The sequence below is a fragment of the Pecten maximus genome, chromosome 3 (genome assembly GCF_902652985.1).
Source record: "Pecten maximus chromosome 3, xPecMax1.1, whole genome shotgun sequence".
NCBI classification, from domain to species: domain Eukaryota; kingdom Metazoa; phylum Mollusca; class Bivalvia; order Pectinida; family Pectinidae; genus Pecten; species Pecten maximus.
In genome coordinates this window covers 9,796,490-9,816,675 of record NC_047017.1, presented here as the reverse complement: position 1 = coordinate 9,816,675, position 20,186 = coordinate 9,796,490, and the positions used below count along the sequence as shown (strand labels likewise).

The following is a 20,186-nucleotide window of genomic DNA, read 5'->3' as shown; positions in this document are numbered from 1 at the left end:
ACAGTTACATGGCGTGCCGCACCCTGGAGTACGGAATATAGTAACATGGCATTCTTTACCCTGGAGTACGAACATCAGTCAACTCTGCGTAGCTCACCCTGGAGTACGGAATATTGCCTCAGTCACTCCAGACGGACGAAACTAGGGGGGGGTTACACCTCTCTTATTTTTAGAATGGATAATACGTTTTCAAAATGGAAAATGTTGAATAAGCTGTAAGGGTAAAATAGATTAAACATATCCAAGAAAATGTCTGCGTTTATTTCTAATTATTTTTGTTTTACTTCAGTTTCGTTTTTGCTGTGAAATATTACATTTCAAACCAGTTCTACAGCTGTACCAAATCCGTCTGTGATTGAACATGCAATATGAGTTAGATCATGGTTTATATATGCGGACCAAGATCGTCGATGATTATTGGTCAAAGAAGAATTTCAACACTTCATAATTGGCATCGATCGTATTGCTATCATATCCATGGATCAAAGAATTTAGCTAATTTTCAGCACATGATTGGTCTGAGTCATTATGTTCGTTCGACATGACACGTATCCCTGAATATATTGTATCATATCTTAGTCACGTGACAATATTTGTACTTCCGTGAATACCTCATTCAGATAAACATGTATTCTTCGTTCGACTTGTTGGGTTTGCTCAATGAATGGTTTACCGACACCTACAGGTAAATTCTGGTCCGAGTAGACGTAAATAGACTAGGAGTAGTTGATTCCTTTGTTTGATCCCTAGAGTTTGGGCTGGTCATCTGATTAAGAGATGTGTATTATATCAACATATATCGTGGCATTGTTTGTTCTGTTTATAGATAACCAGTGTCATTTACAACCCACGTGGTGTGAAGTAAGTATACCTACATCAATGTTGTGTGTATTAGATATACAAACACCTTCACAATAAACGTCATTAATTTGTATACATACTCCACGTCTTAAATACAGGTTATTTAAACGATTGACAGGTCCCCATATCGCATGATGTCCACCTGATGTCTATTATATATATTGTCGAGTCGCTGTCGTCCCTCCCAGTACACAGGATGGTCTAGGGACAGGGAATTCGGCCAGAGAGATTATCCCGGGGGTACGGAGACCAAAGCCGACAGCGACTTTTTACACGAGAAAACGTAAGTAACATAGCTTTTAACAATGATGAATAATTTTTTTAAGAAATTTTCATGATCAAAATTATTCAACTCATTTTTCAAATAATCTTTCTCAATCATATACATTTCGGAATCCATGCGTATAAATATTGATAAATATTGGATTGGAAATCGACAAACTCCTGGATTTTCCTAACAAATTAATTGTCTCCTATAAGTTATGTATTCAAAAATCATTTGTCTGTATCTTAAATATCCGGAAGTCAAGATGGAATTTCCGCAAAACATCAAAAACTGAAATAGCAGATTTCTGAACTAACCATATAAAGTCTATAGTTCTCAAGGTCATTGTAGGAATGTGTTTGCTTCTAGTGATTTGTCTCCTTAATTACACACCTCACGGACAGCCAAAGGTAGACCTATTTTCATTTAGCAAATTAATCAACTTACATACGCAAATATATGGTAAAGTACTGCATGTGTTGATGATGTCTGCAGTTTGTGAACTTATTTATACATTATGATTATGATGTATAATCGTATGTCATCACCCTCTATATAAAGGGGACAACAACTACCCCCACCCACCCACCAACTACATCCTTCACACTCTCATACTCAATAGACAATAATCTACCAAAGTAAGGACTTCGGGAACGCTTAGTGGCGGCGACTATAACGAGTAATTTGATAGCATGCTGTAAATAACTTCTCCTCTGGAATTACAAGACGTATGTCAACCATATTTACATGAAGTTGGACTTTAGTGTTTGGTCTTATAGAGGGTAGGACGAGTATTTACTTGGAAACGGTTATAATCCTCGATATCCAGGGGTTACGTTTATGTCATGGCAAAATGGAAGGAATCTCGATGTCGCATTGCCGTTAATTGACTAGCTATCAACTTGGTTGTCGCACCTCCGTGGTATTCAAAATAAATTATATGCATCAGCTTAGCGATTGGTAAGTTGTTTTTTCTCCTGATACCAATTAAACAGCTGTTTGTGTGCCTTCGATTTGTCATGACATATTCTAGAGGTGCCGAAAACGAAAGTGAACGTAGCCTTTGGATAGACGCTAACCACAATCATGCTACCTGAATTCCGACCTTGGTATCTGGGTCACATCCTGGAAATTTGCCATGTATATATAAATATTTAGGATGGAGATACAAATTCACATACATCACCAGGATTGGCCTACAGGTCTATACCTCGCCCAATTGGACACTGATTTATCATTGAAACCCTTACGTCATCGTTGTGTTATAGAATACATTGAAAATACAATCTTTAGAATATTTCTCGGGAAACATTGTACATTGTATACTTCGATGGCACTCGCGTTCATATATAATTACTTTCGTACGGAACTAAATTGATTTGGTCGTCTTTTCGTAACGATGGAACGACATAACGAAGACAAAAGTAGCGGTTTGGCGATGGGGTTTTTAATTTTTTTTTAAGCGACAGAAATAAGACTGTAGTGTCATTCGCGCAGTGCTCCTTAGTGTGTTTTATAATATTCCGCAATTGATATAAAATTACAGAAATGTGTATCAAAGACAATGAAAAGAGATATTTTGTTAAATTTTGAGGGGGCTGGATGGATAGATGGTTGGTTTTAAAACCGTTATTGTTTATTTTGGGGGTTGGATTAATGGATGGTTGGTTTTAAAACGATAATCGTTTATTATATTAGTAATCGTTAGGTGAGCCTATATTAAACTGACGAGTCAAGCCACAGCTCTCTTGACATTCGTTGTTAGAAAAAAGGAGAAGAAAACTGTCATTATTTTAAAAATGTGAGATTTGAAGAAGTACAATGCACATGTCAGAATGAACACGGTGTTTTTAAAATTTCTAATCACCGGTAAGATTGGTGTTTATACAGAGTAAAAAAAAGTCACGGGAATTTATTATTTGATCATTATTGTGTCATTGTATTAATGGGAAATACAATGTTGTAAGTAAATACAATGTTGTAAGTAAATACGATGTTGTCATTGAAGTGTTTACAGTATATCTCGCGTACAATAACGTGCCGCACGGGAGGGCGGGGCTATGGCCACATATACTAGGTATATATTTGGGTTTTAAATTGGGGGTAATTTGATGTTATTGTCAATTATATGGCACAGTGGTGTAATTGTTGGGGTGTAATAAGCCTCGGCTTTGTTATTGTTCAACCAACCCAGCAATACAAAAAGCAGGGAACGAAGATAACATTGATCCCAATACCTAGAGAAAATCGCCAATAACAAGGCCCGTATATATATACAACTTCAATGTCTGTCTTTATATGATTGTCCACACGTCAAAGGGTAGTTGATTTCACATAATATGTACAGGTCCAGGGATCACCGAGGGTTTTTTAAGAGTATAGATACCTGGTTTAATTAGAAGTCGTTGGGTTTTGTTTCGGTACAATGAAATGTCACGCCGGGTAGATAATCGCCCATTCCTATTAGATATACCTGTATATAAGACGGTATCTTGACAGTCAGAGACCGACAAACATCTACACGACACGCGGCTCTCTCACGAAACCCATATTCTCTCACGGTCCCCTATTCCCTTCATCATGGACGCTTCCTCCCGACGATCGTCTGTAGACTCCACTCGAAATGGTAAAACGTAAGTATCATTGTCGTTTTGGCGCGAAATTGTGACTTATAATGAACAGCCGTTAATCTTCAGTGACGTAACCAACAAACAACATGGGGCAAGGGTGGGTAAGGGGAGACAGCCATGGCGGTGTTTTGTGAAGTTGTATGTATGATTGACGTAAAGGGTTGATTCAGTGCCTTTAGCGTTAAAACATCAATCCTCTTTTATTTGTTACAGTCTGTCCTTCCGTTCGAAGGGAAAACCAATTTCAAAGGACAAGATTTGGGAAGAAATGGACCGGAAGTACAACCTTACCAAACGGAAGCATGCAGCTGTTAACAAATTCAAGCAAATCAACAAAGTGGCGAGAACAAACTTGGATAGCCAGCTAAATACAATGAAAACAAGCTTCGCTAAACGAGAGCGTCAAATGGTTAAGGAGAAGCGTGCCATAGAACAAGAACTAACACTGATCAAATTTGACCGGAAGTTACCACCGATTCAAAATCAGGTTTCGGAAAGTGACATTGATCTTCCACAAAGTCCTATCGCTCGTTCAGAATCGGACGATTTAATAATACCCGTGTTGGAATGTAATGAGTGTAGGTTCGGAACATCAAAGAAGAGATGTAAAAACTTTCCATGCTTTTTGCCCAAAACCTACACCAGTATCGGCTACCAAATGACGTCACGATCGTATTCGTCACTTCCGAACTACCAAGAGATGCTCGGATACAGCCATGGCCTCCGTCCTCCCACCCGTGTTAAACAGGACCGTAGGACGATTGATGAAGGACAGGAAGTTGAAAGCAAACACAAAGCACCACGTGTAACTGTCCAGGATAGGGAAAGAGGACTTAAACAACTTGTTAAGGAGATGAGAGATAGGAACGAGAAAAACAAGCCACGAGAGTGGGCCGTGAACTATGGACAGCCCTTTCCTCGGCGGACTATCCTCAAGCCGATTATGTTTTCCTCCAGTCTGGTTGTGTAGGCCAGGGACAGAAAGGCTCACTTCATTTTTGTTAATGAATTTCTTTATTTCAAGTCAAATATACCCCGATATGAAAACAGCCCTCTGTTGTAATATAAGGATTACACAATGACGACCGGCAGGTGTTGACAGGAAGTAGATTAACGTTGTTGTGTCATTCCGTCTAAGTAATATTGTAAGCCCTATTGTACGTTATTATATCTAAGGGTGGGAGACTTCAATCGGATCGATAACCAAAACGGATCACTTTTCGCAAAAACAGTTTAAAATACCTGCTCAGTACAGTCGCGTCCAATGTTTATGTTTACAGTTAAATAGAAATAGAAATAGAAGTCCTACTGCAGTACAGAGTTTTAGTCTACAGACGAGTAATTTACGAGTTCAAGGCAATAGAAATATCGTGTGTTCCATGTCTGAAATAAAGCTACGGTTTTTTTTTTATGTTTTTGTGTTGAAATTGTTTTGGAGTGAAAGAAAATATCAGACCGTAGAATTTATTTTTCCAAGTGCTTTTTCCAAAGATCATTCTACGATAATGGTACGACATTACATTGTATGTATATCATTAGATGTATACGTTACAGTCATGGTACAGAAAGCTGATTATGTATTAGTCTAATGGCACATGAATAAATTGATACAGCGCATCGGCTATTTCAAAATCAGAAAGTTAGTTATTATCAGAGATAACGACGGGTTGTTTCTATCGGTCTTCGTGTCCGCCTTGTAAAACGCACGTATGAGGTCTATGTTGTTTGGTGGAAGGGAAAACTGACTTTTCCTCATTTAAATTCCATTGTAGTGTAACCCTGGTAATAACGAGGCTCAATAGACCACTTGGCTGGAGAGGACTTCTCTTTAGCACGATCGAGCGTAATTAGGTACCAGCTGTCCTGAGTTCGATCTCTGGTGGATTTGTTGAAATATATTTCATCTATCCTGGCCCCTGTTATGCTGATAATGACATGGTTCGGAAAAAAACAATTGTCAAATATTGAAATTTTCAAACCGTGATTCGTTTGGAGCGTTGACCCATTAAAGCTTCTTGTTTTGAGTAGTTATGACTACCGACATTTGGCAACACCGCAAATGCGAATTAATAGTGTTGAGCTTTGAGGGACAAATTTACTTTTTGGAAACATCCTCCAATATTCTACTTTTGATAAACACCAATAAATATAGTTCATTATCTGAACTTCAATGAATGACTAAAATGTATATTTGATAATCCGAACGCAGAACTATTTAAACATGCGCACTTCTTTAGGACGGAAAACACAAAACAATGTACTTTCTTTTCGAAGTGCCACGAATAATAGCTGAAGACTTTAGTATGTAAATAAATGTATGTCACTTACATTTAGCTACCACAAACGTTTAATCTAGGGTACCTGCTTTGATCACCGGATGGTTGGATGGATTGATGGATGGGACATTTGAAGATAATTATTAACTGCATGTCTGCTCAACCTCTGTTATGTATTTCAATTGTCAATAAAACTCGCTCAAATGTAATCCTACGGAATGAGGGTTTTCAATATATTTACCTCTATTCCAAATCTCTGGTTCAGCGGTCTCTCAGTAACGAGGAATTTTCTCACTCAGGGATGCTTCATACCAAATTTGGTTAAACTCCGTCAAGCTGTTTTAAAGTGAAGGTCGACGGACCTTGCCAGTCATTTGCAGCTGAATTTGGTATGGAATTATCCTCTTAGGTCTCTACTATGGTGACTGAAGAGCCATCGCCATTCGAAGAGTGGCAGCGCGCCATGTGACAAAGAGAGCGCTCCATGGCATAAAAATGCTGTCGCCCTGTCGCATTTGCAAGGTACTTTGTCGCAAGGCGTATTTTCGCTCTTCACCTGATCATGCATGACGGACCACAAGTGATCAAGCCGTTGATTCTAGTTAAATAGAGATGAAATCTATGGATATGGAGTAGGGCGAGTCCTTGTATTAGTTGTGTACAAAGTAGTACTCCAAGGTAAATTCCATCTTCGCACAATTCCGCGGTCTTGAGTAGCGAAGATGGACGATTCACGAAGGTCATCTGGGTTTTAAAATCAGCTGTACATGAATATCAGAACATGTACTAGAGTATCATCAAGTCTCCCAGAGCAACTACAGCACCAATTCGTACCGTACCGCTGTCGTCTAAAGCTGACGAAAGTTTTGTGTCGTCTCCCTTGTTTTGACTATCGTGTACTGCAGTGGGCAAACTTTTGTGCTCCACCTCGAACTCCTCTCCGTTGTCGTCTAATCTTCGATCAATAAGTTATGATCAAAAATAGGTATAACAATGAATTATTAGTAAAGATAAACTGGCAATTACAATCATTTTGGCTGATGAAAACGTAATAATTTCGCAAGAATTTTACCCCGAATTCCCGCGAAGTTGCTACTATAGACACATAGACGCTTCATGTACGTGTACTTCAGCGATGGCAATGGCGTGAATGGTGATATTTCGAGAAATGGTTTTTATTTGGCTAATTGTGATCTGGACATCTTTGATATTTGTTAAAGTGTCACTTAAGCTTGTTAAAATTTCCTCCGCTTTTTAGAATAGGATGGTCCAGTTAACAGAGGAACATGGACGCTTACAGTTACTTACGCTAAAGGAGTTCCAGCCATATCCCGTGGATAAGGTTAAAGTCGAGAGCGAAGAGCAGGGTATTGATCTTCTCTACAGGTTCTTTATTGTACGACACAGATGAAATCTGACATGACCAGTAAAGGTGTTTATCGTGCTCATTAGTCAAAGATTGATCATGATAAATAATAAATAAATTACAAGTCAAAACTGATCCTTGACTAATTCACGCGCTAAACACCGTAAGTACAACACACAGAAATCGCGAAAGCAGCCTATATCATAATAACCGCCATTGGAAGTCCAGCTGTTTTACTTCCGGTGCAGTACGGAACCCAGTACAACTCCACAAAATTCTCAATTGTGAAATAATTTTTATTAAAAAGAATACCGGTACGGTACATATCAACATTTCATTATGTGTACGCCGATATCTGGACCAACTATGAAGACGAGGACATTTTTGGATTGAGTACAAAAGGTTAAGTTTACATCATCCTTCTTTACTAGGGTACTCGTCCTCCATTCCTTTACGTCACGTGCAGTTCACTGGCTGTATATGGACGGTAAGTGTTTATAAAGTTATCACACGTGACACATGGTCTGTTATCACACGTGATACATAGCCTGTTATCACACGTGATACATAGCCTGCACTTTCTGACATGTACAATAAGCTTATCAATATATACAATGATTTATCATAATTTAGTCATGTTTCTCCCCATACATACAAGAGGCCCAATGGGTCTGTATCGCTCATCTATCCACTCACCTATAATGTTATGTACAAGTGGATCAAGGTCACACTTTTGATATCGACTTGTTTTCTAACACACTGACAGTTGACTTATTTTATCATTTCTCCCCGACAGATATTTCCATCTTTGGAGAATCTTTTTCACTGGAAAGTTGACTTACTATATCATTTTTCTCTAAGAGATATTTCCATCTTTGAAGATTCCTTTTCATTGGACTATGGACATATACTCCTAGAAAGCTAGAGGTAACCCAACCACTGTATTGTTCAAAATCATGAATTAATCTTTTGGAACAAATTTGACTAACTTGAACTTTTAACCTTTAATATGGGTATGGGTAAGCATATTTCTTACAAATTTTCAAGAACATTCTGTCAAGAAGCAACTAGCAAAACTGCTCGAAGGCATTTTGATAAAAGTTGTTTGAACATTTTGACAATTTTCCTGCTGTGACCTACAATAAAGGTCATTGTAATTTCATTTAACAAACAATATCATGCTTCCTCCCTAGAAGCTATATATTTATAGCCTAATCTCACCACCTTGCACCAGACAGTTCTTCACGGGCGGTTTTAAAGAAAATGTTATTAGATGTTGTGCCACAGCATAAGTTCATTTGGCCAATCAGGCCAGGTGGGCAAGAAATGTTGATAACAGACAATGTATGTTAATCTCATTTAAACTTACCATCAGAAATGGTAGACTGAACTTGTTCTTGACTCTTCTCAAGACAATTATCAGAATCAATCTCTCAGACAATCAAACTGGCTCTAGACATACAGATAATCCAACTATCATTCATGCTGTCAGATATATTTACACCATCAAACTACCTCTCAGACATAACATGATCATATCAAAATGGCTTCCATACACAGAGATCACCAAAATAACTTTCAGACATAATACATGATTATCAAAAAGGTTCTTACAATGGCACAGAGACATGCACAACTCAATGAAATAGACCTGTGATCAACATTGGCATCCTAAAAGAAGATCCATTTGACAATGAAGTGAAGATCCATTTGACAATGAATACAAGTCATTAGCAACTGTTCAACAGACCTTGTCCTACATTTACAATCACTTCAATAGAATCTGATATGGAAATGCCCATCTGGAGGTTCGGACCCCAACCACTCAGAAACCAAGAGGTCAGAACAACCTTACAGAAAGCAAGAGGTCGGAACAACCTTACAGAGACCAAAAAGTCAGAACAACCTTACAGAACCCAAGAGATCAGAACAACCTTACAGAAACTGAGAGATCAAGTCATCCTACTGCTGATCAGAACAGCATTAGACATCCAGAGTCCTCTCACTGTTGGTCAGAACCTTACAGAATCCTGGCAGCCTCTCACTCTAACTGTCCATTATTATAAACAATGGGCGATCAAGGTGCACTTTTTGGGACAATATAAATGGAAGTGAAAGGAGGCGTTATTTTCTAGTTCCTGCAGCTTGGAGATTCAGTACTAGTGTTGACTAGAAGCTGGCCTGTCTACATCTGAGCAATGTCTGGTACAGGACTCTTGACACAACCCTAGACACAGAATTGGTGTCACTTATCTTCTGTCTGCATGGACATGGATATGGCTTTCTTTAACATCTCCTCTTCACTCATTTCACCTGTCAAATAAAACACAATACGTGAAGTCAAATATAACACAATACGTGAAGTCAAATATAACACAATACGTGAAGTCAAATATAACACAATACGTGAAGTCAAATATAACACAATACGTGAAGTCAAATAAAACACAATACGTGAAGTCAAATAAAACACAATACGTGAAGTCAAATAAAACACAATACGTGAAGTCAAATAAACACAATACGTGAAGTCAAATAAAACACAATAAGTGAAAGTCCAATCCCATACCCATTACAGTATTTTGTGGACCTACAGAAAATGTATTGCTTTAAATCCTGAATGTGGTGATACATTGTAGGCTAATTTATTAAATCTAATTTTACTTGGTAAAATCAGTTAAATCAACAAGAGGCCCAATGGTCCTGTATTGCTCACGGCTTCAAGAGCAACATTGGCATTGATCTAAGTAATTTATGCAGATACTTATCTGATTACCAGCTTATTCAAACATCAAGTCTCTGTTTCTCTTTGTTATTGAGAAATCATTATTTGAAGATTTTAACACATTTGAACAATATGACCTTGAATGTAGATCAAGGTCATTCATTTCAACAAACTTGGCAATCCTTCAGCTCAGCATGCGACAGGGGCAATATCAGGTATCTGGGCCTCTTCCTTTTTAAAAGAAACTGTTCAAAGATTTTAGCCTATTTAACCCTTCACCTTGAAAGTATGTCAAGTTCATTCATTCGAACAATTTTGGTAGCCCTTCACCCCAGCATGCTACAGGCCCAATATCAGGTCAGTCAGCCTCTTGGTTATGGAGACAAAGTTATTTAAAGATTTTAGCCATGTGACACCTGTGACACTGATTAAGATCATTCATTTAAACAAACTTGATGGTCCTTAACCCCAGCATGCTACAGGCAAGTCTGTGTGCCTTTTGGTTATTGAGAAGAAGTTGATTAAAAGGAAAAGCTGATGCAAGATGGACGATGGATGACAAACCATGACATAAGCTCACTGCCCTTTTGGTAGGTGAGCTAAAAATAGGCAAAGGAACTCAACACATCTTTGCTATGGTTTCAAAGCTTAAAAAACAAATTTCATTTTAATACAAATTGTTGAGCTTAGAAAGTGAATTGCTTACTCGTATCAGATTGTACTATAGTCTCCTGATCTGTGGTAGATAATTCTGATTTGGGCAATTCTTTTTCTGTCTCTGATTCAGAAATGTCTTTTTTGTTGGAGGATACATGATTTTCCTCCAGAGAACTTTGTTCCGTTTTATCACATGTTTTTGATGACTGTCTGTTGAGGTAGGCCAAACGTTTTTGTCGCACATTTTCAGGATTGGGACTTTTAGGTGGAGAGGATTCTGACTTTTTTTCTTCTGATCCAGAGGCAGCACTTGCGCCCTGACTTGATGAGGTAAGTGAGGATCCCGCTACAGGTTCCCACGTATAGCCTGGGAAGACATAGATGAGATATTCTAGTTACTTTACACAAATTCATGTCAGGTTTTTGTGCTTCTGGCATAGTAAAATATCGTTGTGCTGTAGTGTTTACTGTACAACACTGATTACCTTACATGAGGCCAACTCGATTTACAATCTTCTCGGAAGGGAAGCCTTCTCAGAAGATCACATTCCGTTATATGTATATTGAGTAAACCGGAAGAACATTACCCAAAAGAAACAACTTTTAAAGTTTTTTAAAACACTGTGACACAAACCTGTGCATGAATGTGTCATAAATCCTTATCCAGTGAAACTCATCACTCTTACACTTAAACATGGTCGCCGCCATCTTGGAAGATAAATCTTCCAGCTTCGAGACAGAAGACGTAGAAGATCTTCCAGAAGCAGAAGAGCTACAAATCAAGTGACCGGAAGTAATATTGTAGAAGAAGAGTGCAAATCGAGTTGGCTTAAGGACGTCAGTTATAAGTATACATTTATAAAAACATATTACATGTTAACATCACAACAAGTATATGTATAGCAGTACATAATATTAAGATTTGTTTTATAATTGCTCCAAACAACCATATGACAATACTGTTACATGTAAATTCTTACTGATGGAAATTCTATCTAGTCTAGTTCTTATGGTGGAAATTCCTTACATTCTAATTTTGTTCACATGTACAGAAATTGTTTGCATTCTAACTGAGACATCTGCTGCAGTGAAACAAGAGTAGTTTTGTTCAGGTGATCAGAACCACACATCATTGTACATTCATTTACTCACTGAATAATAAAGTGTTATACTTAGAAGCAATCTACTTCGTTCTTGAAACAAAATATTGAAAATTTTTGATAAACTTCATTTTATTAAGTAACTGTTACTAAATGAAATGACTTGGTGAAAGGGGAATTGTAGGGATTGCCTCCCTTTGCAATCCACTTCCTAAAACCAATTTATGTACAAATGTGTATTAATCGAGAAATAAACCCGAACTCGTAAGTCTTATGAAGCATTATGAATGGACAGTTGGAGTGATAGCTATACACCTCCATCTAAATCTTGGGAGTGGTCATACCATATTTTATCCACAAATAAGCCCCCTTCTTCATTTTTGCAGAATTATCAATTTTAAAATAGTAAGCTGAAAGCAATTCACAAACAAGCCCTCCTATAATTTTAATACCAATCTTTTACACTAGCAGATAGGGTTTATTTGAGGATGAATATGGTAAATTTAAACACTTTGTGAGAGGGCTTATTTTAGGATAAAATGGTACTACTTTTTTACACTCAAGGAGGGGGGCTTATTTGAGGACAAATATGGTAAACTTTTACACTTCAGGAGAGGGCTTATTAGAGCATAAATACGGTAAACTTTTACATTTGAGGAGGGGGCATATTTGAGCATCAATACTATAAACTTTTACACTTGAGGAGGGGCTTGTTTGAGGATAAATACGGTAAATATGAACTAGACAACACTAGCACCATCTAGGGACGATTCTTAAGTAATGATTGCTAAGTTTCACAGCAGAGGTCACAAAAGCAGATTTTTATTATAACAAAAACATCAATTACTTCTAAATTAAACCATTGAAATATTGAAATGGAAAGATGTTAAACAGTCAAGTCTGAATACAAGTAACTTTCTGTACCTACCCTCCATGCTAAGCTGCAGAGCCTTCTGTAGGGCCTGGTCGTCGTGTTCGTCTGCCCGTCGACTCTCAGCTAACACCTTCTGTAACTGTTGATCATCCTCCTCCTCCTCCATTGGTTGGTTACTGGACACAGACAGGTTCTCGTTGATCAGTTTAGGCTTGACTTGCTGTACAACTGGAGCAAGTTTTAGTAACATGTCCGCCTCACACTCTGGCAGGTTACCTCCCACAATGAATATAGAGTAACCTGTATTTGGAAAAAAACATAGATACCTACTCAACTGTTTAACATACTGTTGGTTAAATGCTAAAGCATTGATACATTGTCCCTACCAGCCCCCGCTGAATAAAGGAACAGTGACCTTGACCCAAAAACCCAGAAACCCAGAAACATGAACTTGTCCAAGATATTATGGACCTTTATCATTATTTGAAGTATGTTCAAAATCCATCAAGGTATGAAGCCACCAGGGTGGGCGCTGACAAACTTTGGCATTATGTTCATACATAGCATACGTATTAGCCTGAGTATCCTCTGGCTTTGACACCATGTCTGCCGTTATATACATACATACCGTACATATATTAAGACAGAAGGAAAGGAAACCTATAGTCCCCCAGATTTCACTTGTAGGGGACAAATGACTACAGGTATCTTCTCAATTTTTTAATTAATCAGATGTCGTCTCAATTGTTTACATAAATAACCACATACTTTGTTTTTGTTTAACGTCCTATTAACAGCCGGGGTCATTTAAGGACATGCCAGGTTTGGAGGTGGAGGAAAGCCGGAGTACCCGGAGAAAAACCACCGGCCTACGGTCAGTACCTGGCAACTGCCCCACGTATGTTTCGAACTCGCAACCCAGAGGTGGAAGGCTAGCGTTAAAGTGTCGGGACACCTTAACCACTCGGCCACCGCGGCCCCACATACAGATACCTACTCAATTTAGTGCAGAAAGGAATCTTTCCTCTCAAGTTATTTTCAACATCAGATTTTTTTCGTCATACTATTTATTTCTAGTATGAAATTGATGATACAAATTGGATATCAACAAGAGTTGAAGGGGAAGTATAAACATAAGAAACAAGGAGTGGACATTTCAGATATTTGATGATTTCCAGACAAATTCTATCGTGAGTTTGGCAGCTAGAGTATTGGTATTTTTCAGGGGTATGGATCATGAGTGAAAAAACATCTAAAATTACAAGTTTAAGGGTTTCCCTTAATTTTAAGTTAATGCTAACTCTAAAAACAAATCTAATTAGACTGCACAACTGCTGATCATGATGATCAATTATCTTAAGCTTTTCCCAATCATGTATACTTACCTTCCTCCAGGAGCTGCTTGAGAAACAGTGAAAGGTATGTGTTTGATATGAGCTCAGGTCCAGTCAGCAAGGAGTTAAGGTTAAACCACTGATGACCAATCTTCCTGATGGTCAACCAATGACCACGAAAGTTACAAATGTAGGCCTTCTCTGCTCTGTAAACAACATCAAATACAAAGGAAATAAATTCACTACAATCAGTCACTTTTGACACTTTGTGATTTTTTTCCCTGTCCGCTGAAATGAATTCTGAGTATACATGTATGTACTATTCAACCAATACATGTCAAATAAGTATCTCATATCTGCTCCACCAATATGAATTATGAGTTTTAAGTTTCAAATTACACAATTAGGAATCACCTTATACATTTCACAGGAAACAGAGATTTTAAATGACCTTTTTGCTGTGTGTACCTACACAGGATCATGTCTAAATGACCTTTTTGCTGTGTGTACCTACACAGGATCATGACTAAATGACCTTTTTCTGTGTGTACCTACACAGGATCATGTCTAAATGACCTTTTTCTGTGTGTACCTATACACTGGATCATGTTTAAATAACCTTTTTCTGCGTGTACCTACACAGGGTCATGTCTAATATAAATGACCTTTTTGCTGTGTGCACCTACACAGGATCATGTCTAAATGACCTTTTTCTATGTGTACCTACACAGGGTCATGTTTAAATGACCTTTTTCTATGTGTACCTACACAGGATCATGTCTAAATGACCTTTTTGCTGTGTGTACCTACACTGGATCATGTCTAAATGACCTTTTTCTGTGTGTACCTACACAGGATTATGTCTAAATGACCTTTTTTTTCTGTGTGTACCTACACGGGATCATGTCTAAATGACCTTTTTGCTGTGTGTACCTACACGGGATCATTTTTAAATAACCTTTTTTTTTCTGTGTGTACCTACACGGGATCATGTCTTGCAGCAATGGCGACTGGATCTGGAGAGTTGTAGAGGACGAGGTCAAGTCCCCAAACAGACAAGGCACGGTCTATCACTTGTATGGAAAAGAACCCACTGTCATCCAAGTTACTAGATGGCTCCTGAAAATGAAAATGTTCAACCCAAATACAACAAACATAAGGTCACCAAGGAACTAGTATATCCCCCATATAGCGGACAGGAAATACAGATCTCACCTCTTTGTATCTCGTTTTACAAGCCATAACCTTAACATTTGGGAATTGTTATGAGTAGCCCGTTTGTTTATGCATTTTTAAACGTAATATGATGGACCTAAAAAGTCTTTGTCAGGGCTCGTCTGAAAACAAGGTCTGACGTTATATACCATAAATGAAAACAATAGTTATCAACCCATACTTGTAAATTAAGAGATAAGTGTGTACTGAGCCACCTGTGAAATTTAAGGAATTATTTTTCCTTCTTAATTCTGATGAAGCCAAAGGGACATAACTCTTACAATTATGACAATAATTTGCTGAAATATAGACTAGGTCGAAATTGTGTGTACTGACATGACAAAATAATGTTGTATTGTTTAAAAGTAGACTGATTGGGGCCTGATCAACCCTCCGGATAGTGATTTAAATTATGATAAATGTATGGATCACTTGGTTGATGATGGTTCTTGTACATGTGGTGCTAATATTGAAAATGCAATTCACTTCTTCTTTCAATGTCCACTTTACTTGAATATTCGACATCACATTATAACAGTTTATAACCTTCTAGGATATATTAATCTTCAAGTTCTTTTATATGGTATCAGTGACTTGTCAACTGATTTAAACAGAACCATACTTTCCAACACTAGTTCTTACCTGAAAAAAGTAAACGCTTTAAAAATTATATGTAATATTTATGTCTATATATACTCATTTGTTTATATAAAGGTTAAATCAGCTTAAAAATATATCATGAGTACATAGTAGTGTGAAAGTGAGTGAGAATGTGTTTTCTTTGTTTATATATATCAATTATTGACTTTCCCTACTTCATGTTCACTAAACTGGAAATTTATAGGAAAGGACTAATATAGGCTGAGCCTGTTGTCCAATCCCTTTTGCCAACACCAATTCTGTACGATATTCAATGTAAATTTATACTTGTTGTGTTGACAATGAAATATTTTGAAATTGAACCCTCCAGATCCTGGTTCTTATTCATTAATTTATAATCATCTTCACAGTCAAATCTTAATCAAGTTAGGGTAAAATCCCTTCAAATAAATTAATGCATATGAGTGACAAGAGAAGAATTAACTTTTAAAGATTAATCACTGTATTACCACTCTACCCTTAGAAGTCAAGCCCTCCATGGCCAATTATAATAAAAGTTACAGGTAATGCCCTTCGCCTAACACTAACCAATGCATGCCGTTAAATTTTTATCATAAGGAATTGTCATAATTTCATCAAAAAAGTTTTGTGGAGAATGATATGCTTGCTGGTCCACATGTTCTAATTAACTAGATTTCAGTCCCAGTGGCTATCAAAATTTAACAAAAAGTACAACTTTTTATTTAAAACAAGAGATCCCAGAGGAATTTTGGCTCCAACCATTGAATGACCTTTCTTGATTCTATGTCAATCTGATCTTCTTTCTACTTTTCCCTTCTGTCTTTTTTCCTCTTAACAATCTGATAACATGAACAAGTGGAACATACATGTGAAGCTTAATACATATCCCCCAGTACTTTTCAAGAGATAGCAATAACAAATTTCAATTCTCAAAATCTAAGATGGCCACCTGTCAGCCATTTTGTTTTTCTGATCAAAATTAAACTCTAAATTAGATTGGCACAACTAGGGACCAAGAGGAACATACACATAGAGTTTAAGGAATATCCATCCATGACTTTTCAAGAAATAGCGATTACAAATTTCAATTCTCAAAATCCAAGATGGCCACCTGTCAGCCATTTTGTTTTTCTGATCAAAACTCTAAATTAGATTGGCACAACTAGGGACCAAGAGGAACATATACATTGAGTTTAAGGAATATCCATCCATTACCTTTCAAGAAATAGCGATAACAATCTTGTGTAGCGGGGGATGTTATTGTAGGTTAAGCTGTTAGGGTTAAGCTTAACGCAAACTATATGTCATGTCTATATATGTTGTGTCTGTACTATGTGTACCTGTGTCACCTTGACCTTTGCTAATCCTCTGTTCACGTGTGCTGTCTCTGGTCGATGTTTTTGTCGTGCATTGTTCGTAGTCGCTTGCTTTTTCGTCAGTGTCTGTCATGCCTGTGTATCATCTGTCGTGATTGGTCCTTTTAGTTTTGTATTGTAAAAAGTGGGATAAATTCAGGGTGGTGTATCGTATACTGGGCAGTCTGATGGATTAGTTTCCTGTGTGCTGTCACGTCTTCCTCGCCAGTACTAATGTAGCGTTAGGGTATGTAGGGTCTTGGGTGGGTAGTATTAGTCGGGATGTTGGGTTTAGTTAGGTCGTACAGGTATGGGGGGTTGGTTTTAGGTTAGGATATTTATTATATAACTAGGCCTATGCTGCTGTCTGTTTACATGTAATTTCATGTTGTAAATGTTTATGTCATCATTAATAAATGGTTAATTGTAGCTCAAGGCATTTGTTTTCTCTCTATGCGACAGATACAAGTTACCCATCGAACCTGGGTTGTTGGTCCACAGGGGCGATCGGGTGCAGTTTGACGTACGCAAACTGGGCCCGACACGCTCCTGTTACACTTGAATTCTCAAATCCTGGAATTTTCATGATCAATTCCAAGACGGCTGCCTCTCTGCCATTTTGTTTTTCAGATCAAAAATCTAAATTAAAAAGGCACAAGAAGGGACCAAGGGGAACCTACACATACAGTTTGAGAAATATCCCATCAGTACTTTTCAAGAAATAGCAATAACAAGGATTGTTTATGGACAGATGGACCACAGACACAGGGAGATTTTAATTTGATTTTTGTTTTTGTTTTTTTAGCCCACCATCATCGGCCCACCATCATCGATGGTGGGCTAAAAAAAATCAAATTAAATCTTGTTTCCTGTACCTATATAGGATAAATTATTACCTTGAGGAACTTCTTGTATTCCTCCGACTGTTCTCCTGCAATGGCCATTTGCTCTCTCTCACTCTCATCAAGTTGCTTGGCAAGGTCAGCCAGATCAACTGGACTGAAATACTGTCCCTGGAGTAAGGCATTTAGGCAGTGTTGGGCACACAACGATCCCTCTTGCTGTAATGGAAAAGTTGCTTTCCAAATCAAATTTAACAATGATTATCATTAAACAGTAATTTTATCTACATGATACAGCTGTATATAATCATACACTAAACAAATTATACAAAGTACATTACAATTATCATTGAAGTAATCATTTTACTTTAGATGTTACCAGAGAGTTAAGGAGAGAAATGCTACCACTATTTTCTTTAAATTTATTAACAATAATAATATCTAAGGGGAGATAATTTTTTATACTTTTCCAGTGCCTGATTTAATTTTCCTGAAATAAATGAATACATGTTCATCCACTGATTTTATTCTTTATTAATAATGACATTGAAAATATTTTTTAAATATTATCATTGGAAGAAGCAAATAATTTTAATTCCCTACAAGTTTGTGAAATTTCAAGAAAATCCATTGAAAAACAAAGTCATAAAAACACATTGAAAATCTGTCAAAATGCATGGAATAAATATAGCAAAAATATTATGTGACTGGTCAGAGAGGCTACAGGCTTCTACATGTGAAAATGAAACCTTTATGACATGTACAATAGCCCGAATTTTCTCTGGTCCTGACACCAGAAAACACCGATGAGGAAACTCGGGCTAACGTGTATACGAACAGGTAATATTTTTTGCATGTCTCTGTACATATACTGTATATGCATGTACTCATGGCGAGGTTAATACAACTTTGAAATGTAATGTGCATGATGTATCGTTAAATTGTATACCATGCATGTTTGTGATTGTATTTTATGTTTAGCTAATAAAGAAACATGTGTTCGCCTTCAGCAATACACCCTCATCCACCAGTCATCATACACATATTCAGTACAGGTAAAATCTTAGTCTCCAAAGACAATTAATTTCTACTATCAATTTGAAACATTTTGGCTTTATGACAAAGAGAAATATTTAAAAATAAAATTTTCGAAAGTGACGTCAGTTTCTATCTTGATCGACTTGAAAGTTTTTTCTTTCTCCGTTTTCCTACCTGTTCGTGAAAAATTGTATCCATGGTTTTAACACCTGTTCGTTGTTTAACGATTCTTTTAAGAGTTTCGGTTATTATTCAAGCCAGTCTATAAATATTTATCAGACAAATTTATCAAATTCATTCCTAATCACGATTTTTTCGATGATTAGTTCTATTTCACTTTCTTCTTCCATTCGTAAGAGTCATCTCGTGCGTTGCTAACCCTAATAATGCAGTTGTGAAACGTACACAACGTTGTACGTAATATCATCGAGGAATCGAACAACGTGAACTCAAAAGGTTTTTTAAGAAGGGAAACAATTTGCTGACGAAATGACAAGGTATCATACCACCATTATGAACGAAATATATCAAGTGAAAGACGTTATGGTACTCTATCCAGAACTTGGAGGACAGAGTTTTGCGATGTGTCTGTCCGTGCGTCCTTCCTTTTGCCCACATAAACTACTGGTCACTGATACTTCGTCTGATACTTCGTATTTTGGGCACCAGTGAACCAGGTCAATCTGACCTACATTTTGACATTTGACCCACACCAAAGAAAAAATGTTCTGGTCCGATCTTCCACTTAGGGCATACAGTGTAGGTGATCTTTCTTGGACATGGATACACTTGCATCTTCTGATATCTTACTAAAAAGTGTTATTCCGGAATTAATAATAATTAATAATTAATAATGCTTATTGCTACAACGCGTACTGTACTGTACTTTATTAATAATTGGAATCGATGCTAACGAATTCACCATCTGTGCATTCTTACCATAAATTTTCATATCTGTTGGGATTTAGACTTTTTTTAAAATTATTTTCCTATTCCCATAGAATAAACAGTTCTGAAAAAAACAGTG

At 37.2% G+C, this 20,186-nt stretch overlaps 2 protein-coding genes across 4 annotated transcripts; one reads left to right on the top strand and one right to left on the bottom strand.

Moving 5' to 3' along the window:
* The first annotated feature begins 628 nt into the window (after positions 1-628).
* On the top strand, positions 629-5,169 carry LOC117323148. Of its 3 annotated transcripts, none has more exons than XM_033878187.1 (3): positions 629-685; positions 980-1,144; positions 3,970-5,169. In XM_033878187.1, the coding sequence occupies exon 3, from the start codon at positions 4,025-4,027 to the stop codon at positions 4,724-4,726; it is 702 nt and encodes a 233-aa protein (XP_033734078.1). In that variant the 5' UTR covers positions 629-685; positions 980-1,144; positions 3,970-4,024; the 3' UTR covers positions 4,727-5,169. The 3 variants fall into 3 exon arrangements, with proteins under 3 accessions (XP_033734078.1, XP_033734077.1, XP_033734076.1); XM_033878186.1 differs by having other exon boundaries at positions 649-861; XM_033878185.1 differs by lacking the exons at positions 629-685; positions 980-1,144 and adding an exon at positions 3,639-3,759.
* A 2,507-nt stretch (positions 5,170-7,676) lies between these two features.
* On the bottom strand, positions 7,677-19,560 carry LOC117323143 (ataxin-3-like). The gene is made up of 7 exons (XM_033878180.1): positions 19,334-19,560; positions 18,176-18,340; positions 15,071-15,207; positions 14,140-14,294; positions 12,809-13,054; positions 10,830-11,147; positions 7,677-9,711 (listed from the first exon to the last, which is right to left on the bottom strand). The coding sequence occupies exons 1-7, from the start codon at positions 19,355-19,357 to the stop codon at positions 9,644-9,646; spliced, it is 1,113 nt and encodes a 370-aa protein (XP_033734071.1). The 5' UTR covers positions 19,358-19,560; the 3' UTR covers positions 7,677-9,643.
* Between the last annotated feature and the right edge of the window lie 626 nt (positions 19,561-20,186).

Coding starts and splice junctions, on each gene's coding strand:
- LOC117323148 (XM_033878185.1), top strand. CDS start 3,707: ATGGACGCTTCCTCCCGACGATCGTCTGTAGACTCCACTCGAAATGGT. Junction 3,760..3,969: donor TCCACTCGAAATGGTAAAAC/GTAAGTATCATT, acceptor TATTTGTTACAG/TCTGTCCTTCCGTTCGAAGG.
- LOC117323143 (XM_033878180.1), bottom strand. CDS start 19,357: ATGGATACAATTTTTCACGAACAG. Junction 14,295..15,070: donor GCTGCAAGACATGATCCCGT/GTAGGTACACAC, acceptor TGTTGTTTACAG/AGCAGAGAAGGCCTACATTT. Junction 9,712..10,829: donor TATAGTACAATCTGATACGA/GTAAGCAATTCA, acceptor TTTATTTGACAG/GTGAAATGAGTGAAGAGGAG.